General features: G+C 41.4%; 1 protein-coding gene across 1 annotated transcript; it reads left to right on the top strand.

Moving 5' to 3' along the window:
• Positions 1 to 6027: 6027 nt before the first annotated feature.
• On the top strand, positions 6028 to 7855 carry LOC130833120 (heterogeneous nuclear ribonucleoprotein K-like). Its single transcript, XM_057702401.1, has one exon. The coding sequence runs from the start codon at positions 6126 to 6128 to the stop codon at positions 7515 to 7517; it is 1392 nt and encodes a 463-aa protein (XP_057558384.1). The 5' UTR covers positions 6028 to 6125; the 3' UTR covers positions 7518 to 7855.
• The last annotated feature ends 316 nt before the right edge of the window (positions 7856 to 8171 follow it).

The following is an 8171-nucleotide window of genomic DNA, read 5'->3' as shown; positions in this document are numbered from 1 at the left end:
TAGATCAGTTTTTTAGAGGGGGTGGGCTGGGGGGAGCTTCTGTAGTGCCAGGTTGTTACTAGGGTGGAGAGAGCAGCAAAGCTGAAGGAGCCGCGTGAAAGGAGAATGAGGAGCATTTCTTTAGGGTTCTGCATGAGATGCTGATATAGAACCAGATAAAGACATCAGTGTCTCAGTGGATACCTGCAAAGATGGTGAAAATGAAGACTGTATTCCCTCACCTTTCTCCTCAATATCCCGGAATTTATTAGAGCCCAGAATGTAGACGTAAGTCCCTGAAAAGGGGTGTGCTGGGAGTCACCAAATGGAATATGAGTCTGGGCAGACTCTAGAGCTTGAATTAGAAATTCAGTTAAGTACGAGAAAGGTGAAGAAAATGACATACCCCGGGTCTGTGGACTGTCGGTTCCTGCTATACCTCCCTGCAACAGTCTTCATCACGTTAACTTAAACAAAATTAGCTCAGTAATTTTGCAATAATTTCAAACTTACAGAAAAGTTGAAAGTATTACAAAGACTTCCTATGTGTCCCTCACAGACATTCCCCATTTAACACATTTGCTCCATTACCCCCTCTTAAAAGGTACTTCCATTACAATTGGTCTTTTTTTTGAACTATTTGAAAGCAGGTTGCAGACATGATGTCCCATTACCCCTAAATGCTACAGTGTGTTATTTCCCCAAACATGGACACTTTCTTTTTCTTCCTTCCTTCCTCTTTCTTTCCTTTCCTTCTCTTTCTTTCCCTTCCTTCCTTCCTTCCTTCCTTCCTTCCTTCCTTCCTTCCTTCCCTTCCCTTCCCTTCCCTTCCCTTCCCCTTCCTTCCTTCCTTCCTTCCTTCCTTCCTTCCTTCCTTCCTTCCTTCCTTCTTTCCTTCCTTCCTTCCTTCCTTCCTGTATTGGGTCTTTGTTGCTGCGCACGGGCTTTCTCTAGTTGTGGCGAGCCAGGGCTTATCTTCATTGTGGTGCACAGGCTCCTCATTGCAGTGGCTTCTCTAGTTGTAGAGCACAGGCTCTAGGCACTCGAGCTTCAGTAGTTGTGGCACACAGACTCAGCAGTTGTGGCTCACGGGCTCTAGAGCCCAGGCTCAATAGTTGTGGCGCATGGGCTTAGTTGCTCTGCAGCATGTGGGATCTTCCTGCATCAGGGATTGAACCTGTATCCCCTGCATTGGCAGGTGGATTCTCAACCACTGCACCACCTAGGAGGTCCGTGGACATGTTCTTACATAACCTTTATGAAACTCTCCAGATCAGGAAATTGTTGATACAATACTACCATCAAACTCACAGATCCCGTTCACATTTCTCTAATTATTCAACAAAGCATCCTTTCTGGGCCAGCATTCCATCCAGGAACATATGTTGCATTAAATTATTATAGCACTTCAGTTTCCTCCAATTATACAGGCGTTCCTCCTTCCCCCCATCTTTGCCACCCTTCACAGTTTCAAATAATCGAGGCTCTATGTTCTGTTTATTACATGACACTCAGCCTGGGTCTCCCCAGTGTTTCCCTATGACCAGACTGAAGCTTTCTTGGCAGGAGTACCATAGAAATGATGCTATGCTCTTTTGCCAGTGGATCACATCTTGGGGCACACAGGGGTGACGTTAACTTTTCATCTGATCATGTCAGTGCCTGCCAGGTTTCTCCACTGTAAAGTTACCATTTCTCCCTCAGTATATTAATATTAATCATAGTACTTTGTAGGGAAGATATCCTAAGATTATGCCCCAATCCTGTTGTCATCAAACCTTTGTCTAGGACCTTTAAGCCTCTACTGACAACTGGTACTTGTATCAACCTTAATATCATGGTTTCTAAATGTTGATTTTCTCTTACAGTCTACATTTATTTGTTGACATTCCAGCATAGAGAAGAAATCTCTCTTCTCATTACTTATTTTTGAATTTAATCAGCCTAGTCTCATGGATTCCTATTTTATTCATTGGTTTGCCATCTGTTACTATCATTATGAATTTTGACATTCAAATATGCCCCAGATGTGGCCAGTAGGAACCCTATTCAAGGCTTCTGTGTCTTTTTGACATGTATTCATTATTCTTTGAGTGCTTTCTTACTTTCTGGCCCCAAAATATGTTCCTACCTTATCTTGTACTTTCCCTGCCCCAATCCTGGAATCGGCTATGTATCTAAGAAGTTCTGGTTCTAAGATCTGGGCTCTGAGTGTGTTCATTACCAGTGGGATGCCATCACTTCTCAGCTCTCTCAACACAGAAAGCTAGAAAACCTAAGCATATTTATACTATTTCTATATCTATTTGAATATATGTATATAAAAAATATACATATACACACATAAATATACATGAATTCATATGGGTACCTCTAATTTCCAGGCAGCATGTCAGAATAATACTCTTTATAGACTCTCTTCTTTCTATGTGTGTAAGGACATTTGCCAGTGAGAAACCTGGCTGTCATCATTCTGAATAATTTACTTTGTTTAGTACAACCGGTTTACCATCCAAGCCTCCCACCTCCACCTCCAGCTCCAGGCATCCACTCCCTGTGCTCTGCCTCCTAAGATGTCGGCAGGCACACGGCCTCTGATTGAGATGGCTCTATCTTCTGCTTAGGTCCCACCCTTCTCCCATTTCCCACTTCCTCAGGTGCCTGTGGATGCACTGCCACAAGTCTGTGTGCTCCCTGCAACCCTCCATGATGCTGTGCAGTTGGCTTTTTGTGGAGAAGGAGAGGAGAGGGCAAGTGGTAAGGAAGAGGCTCAAATTCATTTCACTTATTTCCTTACAAGCTGGTTGCTCCCCTTATAGAGCCCTCATTCTTGAAATGAGAACAGAAATTAGAATTCTATCAACTTTGTGTTCCTTGTCTCTTATAAACTTCCTTGCGTGCAGCAGGCATCAGTAAATTGCTGATGAGTTAGTAAACTGGTCTTTCCTCTGAATTCATACTCTTGGCTCAGTTTGGACATTTCCATCATTTGCTTTCACAGTAGTCATGTGGAAGACCTTGCTGATGACTGTCTTCTTTTGAATGTTGAGCTGATGAGCATCCCTTGGGTTTAGATGCCTGGAGCAGCAGGAGGACCGTTATGGCAGAATGGAAGGATGAGTGCTTCACGTGAACTTCTAACTCCTTCCATGTTTTCTTTGATGAGAAGTATATTCAGAGTCCTTTTGGGTCTCCTCCAACGAGGCATAAGCAGCCAGCTTTAGGGTAGACCCATTCCTGACTCATTGATTTTGTTTATTTCAGTGAAGGATTTGGGATGTTTCTACTAAGTCCTTAATTTAAAAAGCAATAGTTTTCTCAAATTAAATAATTTCTGCTATAGCTACGAATTGTACAAATTATTCTTTTGTGCATATTAAATTGTCCTATATAATCAATTAGTTGAATATTTTATCTCTTTGCTAAATCATAAGTTTTTGAAGACAGAGACCGGACTATTGATTTTATTTTATTTATTTTTAATTAATTTTTATTGGAGTATAGTTGATTTACAGTGTTGTGTTTCTGCTGTACAGCAAAGTGAATCAGTTATACATATACATATATCCAGACTGTGTTCATTTTATTTATTTTTTTTAAATGTATGTATGTATGTATTTATTGGCTGTGTTGGGTCTTCGATGCTGCACACGGGCTTTCTCTAGTTGCGGCGAACGGGGGCTACTCTTCATTGCGGTGTGAGGGCTCCTCATTGTGGTAGCTTTTCTTGTTGTGGAGCATGGGCTCTAGGCACATGCGCTTCAGTAGTTGTGGCACACAGGCTTAGTTGCTCCATGGCATGTGGAATTTTCCTGGACCAGGGATCGAACCCACGTCCCCAGCATTGGCAGGCAGATTCTTAACCACTGCACCACCTAGGAAGTCCTAGATGGTGTTCTTTTTAAAGTGTACCACAATAACTGTTTTACCTTTGTCTAATGCTTAGGTGTCTTCACCATCAGATCTAGAACAAGTATCGGTAAAAACCCTGAGTCTATCACAGAACATCTCATTTTTCCTGTATCGTTATGTCTGCATTAATGCCAGCTTTTCTAATTTCTGAAGGTTCTGGGTTTGGAAGGTTATATAAATAGCACAGTTTTTGGTGTGAAAATTATCATTCCTTTTTTATCTTTCCCCATTCTCTCCTGTAATACCATTTGTGAAAAATCTACCATTCTGATTCAATATAAGGCTTTTCATATTTAATCATCATAAAGGTTGAGCTATGATAGAACTTGACTAATGGTATTCATAGTGAATCTTACTTTTAAATGTATATCCTGACCATTGAGTTGATTATGCAGGTATAAATAAAATGATGTTTAAACACGCTATGTGGTTTTGCTTTTCGCCTTGCCTTTTGCTAGCATCTGGGATCAATCAAACCAGCATGCAGCTGGGTAGAGGTGAAATATGTTATGTATAACATACTTCTGTTCTTTTCTTTCTTTTGCTTTCCTTCCTTCCTTCCTTCCTTCCTTCCTTCCTTCCTTCCTTCCTTCCTTCCTTCCTTTCTTTCTTTCTTTCTTTCTTTCTTTCTTTCTTTCTTTCTTTCTTTCTTTCTTTCTTTCTTTTTCTTTTTTTCTTTTCTTTTCTTTTTGCAGTATTATGTGGAAGTGACTGTTTCATTATTTATCATCCTCATCTGAGAGAAAACCAGCTTCTCAGAAGTGATATGACTGACTCTTGGACCATAATAAAAGTAGGTAATGTCACAAAGGATTTGTCCATTTAGGTCAGGCTGACCAATTGTTAGTTAAAATGAATCAGTTAAGTTGTATTACATGTTTGCTCAATTGAGCTTTTAGAACTTTTCATATAGTATTGGTTATTCTTCCCAAATGCAGGCCACTTATAATCAATAGCCAGGACATTTTTTCACATAAGGGTGATGAAGTAAATAAAATGCCCTTCATCTGCTTTAATCAAAGTTTATGACGCAACAAGAGGAGACAGTTCCTCACAGGAACATCTGGCAGCCAAAGGAATAATGTAGGTTGGCTTGAGATGGGAATGTTTGGAATCGCTTAGTTGGAACAACACAGTGTGTCAGCATTAGCCCGCATATGATCAGAACAGTTCCTGTGATGTGCAGGGAAACAGAAGAGCTGAGACCCACATGTTAGTCTCCCTTTATGACTAAGAAGCCCAGAAACGCCAGTGGGAACTGCACACATTGACTGGAGGAGAAGATGTGACCTACCCATTGTATTGGGGTTCCAAACCCTCACTTAGTAGATCTGGTACAGACCTACTTGTGTATTGATGGGAGTTTTTCTCTTTAAAACTGAGGTAATGCCAGTGTTCATTCCGTTCTTTCTTTAATGGAAAAAAACAAACCCAAAGAAACAGACAAGAAACCAACTAGTGACTAAGGCACTGATTGCTCCTTTCACCAAAACTAATTTGCCTCAATAAGATATTTTAATGATACTTCCTTTAATAGGTATTTTTTAGCTAGCAGTTTAAGAGAAAAGTGATGGTTAAGGATGCCATGGGGGCCTTTTAAATACTCTGGGTATTTGTTTGCTTGTGCTTTCAGGTAATAACAGAGGTCATCCTTAGGTTCAAGGCCTAGTTTACTCCTTTTTTTTTTTTTTTATAAATTTATTTATTTATTTATTTATTTATTTATTTATTTATTTATTTATTTTATTGGCTGTGTTGGGTCTTCTTTTGCTGTGTGCGGGCTTTCTTTTTAGTTGTGGTGAGTGGGGGCTGCTCTTCGTTGTGGTGTGCTTGCTTCTCATTGCCGTGGCTTCTCTTGCTGTGGAGAACGGGCTCTAGGCACATGGGCTTCAGTACTTGCAGCACATGGGCTCAATAGTTGTGGCTCATGGGCTCGAAAGCACAGGCTCAGTAGTTGTGGTGCACGGGCTTAATTGCTCCATGGCATGTGGGATCTTCCTGGAACAGGGATTGAACCCGTGTCCCATGCATTGGCAGGCGGATTCTCAACCACTGCACAACCTAGGAAGCCCGGCCTAGTTTACTCTAAATCCTACATCAATCCTAGGAAATCTTTAAAAAAAAAAAAAAAAAAAAAGACGCTTGTTCTCTGTCTAGCTGTGACCGGCTGAGGCGGCGCGGCGGCGTAGGGACGGTAGCCTTACCAGATTGGTGTGTTCCTTTAATACAAGAAAATGGAAACTGAACAGCCAGAGGAAACCTTTCCCAACACCGAAACCAATGGCGAATTTGGTAAATTCCCTGCTGAAGATATGGAAGAGGAACAAGCTTTTAAAAGATCTGGAAACACTGATGAGATGGTTGAATTACGCATTCTGCTTCAAAGCAAGAATGCTGGGGCAGTGATTGGAAAAGGAGGCAAGAATATTAAGGCTCTCCATACAGACTACAATGCCAGTGTTTCAGTCCCAGACAGCAGTGGCCCCGAGCGCATATTGAGTATCAGTGCTGATATTGAAACAATTGGAGAAATTCTGAAGAAAATCATCCCTACCTTGGAAGAGGGCCTGCAGTTGCCATCACCCACTGCAACCAGCCAGCTCCCGCTCGAATCTGATGCTGTGGAATGCTTACATTACCAACACTATAAAGGAAGCGACTTTGACTGCGAGTTGAGACTGTTGATTCATCAGAGTCTGGCAGGAGGAATTATTGGGGTCAGAGGTGCTAAAATCAAAGAACTTCGAGAGAACATTCAGACAACAATCAAGCTTTTCCAGGAATGTTGTCCTCAATCCACTGACAGAGTCGTTCTTATTGGAGGAAAACCTGATAGGGTTGTAGAGTGCATAAAGATCATCCTGGATCTTATATCAGAGTCTCCTATCAAAGGACGTGCTCAGCCTTATGATCCCAATTTTTATGATGAAACCTATGATTACGGTGGTTTTACAATGATGTTTGATGACCGCTGTGGACGTCCCGTGGGATTTCCTATGCGGAGAAGAGGTGGTTTTGATAGAATGCCTCCTGGTCGGGGTGGGCGTCCCATGCCTCCATCCAGAAGAGATTATGATGATATGAGCCCTCGTCGAGGACCTCCTCCACCTCCTCCTGGACGAGGTGGCCGGGGTGGTAGCAGAGCTTGGAATCTTCCTCTTCCACCACCACCACCACCTAGAGGAGGAGATCTAATGGCCTATGACAGAAGAGGAAGACCTGGAGACCATTATGATGGCATGGTTGGTTTCAGTGCTGATGAAACCTGGGACTCCGCAATAGATACATGGAGCCCATCAGAGTGGCAGATGGCTTATGAACCACAGGGTGGCTCTGGATATGATTATTCCTATGCAGGGGGTCGTGGCTCATATGGTGATCTTGGTGGACCTATTATTATTACACAAGTAACTATTCCCAAAGATTTGGCTGGATCTATTATTGACAAAGGTGGTCAGCGGATTAAACAAATCCATCATGAGTCAGGAGCTTCGATCAAAATAGATGAGCCTTTAGAAGGGTCCGAAGATCGGATCATTACCATTACAGGAACACAGGAGCAGATACAGAATGCACAGTATTTGCTGCAGAACAGTGTGAAGCAGTATTCTGGAAAGTTTTTCTAAGACTAGTGAAGAACTGAAGGAGTCCTGCATCTTTTTTTTTTTATCTGCTTCTGTTTAAAAAGCCAACATTCCTCTGCTTCATAGGTGTTCTGCATCTGAGGTGTAGTGAAATCTTTGCTGTTCACCAGATGTAATGTTTTAGTTCCTTACAAACAGGGTTGGGGGGTGGGAGAGGGTGTGCAAAAAACTAACATTGAAATTTTGAAACAGCAGCAGAGTGAGTGAATTTTAATTTTTGTTCATTGTTGGTGGTTTAAAAAAAATCCCCCCATGTAATTATTGTGAACACTTTGCTTTGTGGTCACTGTAACATTTGGGGGGGTGTGACAGGGAGGAAAAGTAACAATAGTCCATATGTCCCTGCCATCTATTCAGAGCAGTGTGCAGAATGTAATGCTCTTTTGTAAGAAACATTTTATGATTTTTAAAATAAATTTAGTGAACCTAAAAAAAAAAAGTGGGGTATAATAGGTGGAATTATGTCATGAGTTTAAACTTTTAAAAAGTCAGTGGAAGATGAGATTGATGATAAAGATTGAGGCTTATGGGTCTATAAACCACAATAAAAGGCTTAGTGGGTCTTTTCTGGTTCATTCTCTGTCTTGAGCAAGATTCTCTTTGCTTGCTTACTGTTTAGTTTTTTAGTTTTTTGTT

This window comes from Hippopotamus amphibius, chromosome 12, assembly GCF_030028045.1.
Source record: "Hippopotamus amphibius kiboko isolate mHipAmp2 chromosome 12, mHipAmp2.hap2, whole genome shotgun sequence".
Taxonomy (NCBI): domain Eukaryota; kingdom Metazoa; phylum Chordata; class Mammalia; order Artiodactyla; family Hippopotamidae; genus Hippopotamus; species Hippopotamus amphibius.
Note: the sequence above shows the minus strand (reverse complement) of the source record. Positions and strands in the feature narration are given on the sequence as shown.

What these genes read in the sequence shown, in the direction of transcription:
- LOC130833120 (XM_057702401.1), top strand. Translation starts at nt 6,126, where the DNA reads ATGGAAACTGAACAGCCAGAGGAAACCTTTCCCAACACCGAAACCAAT.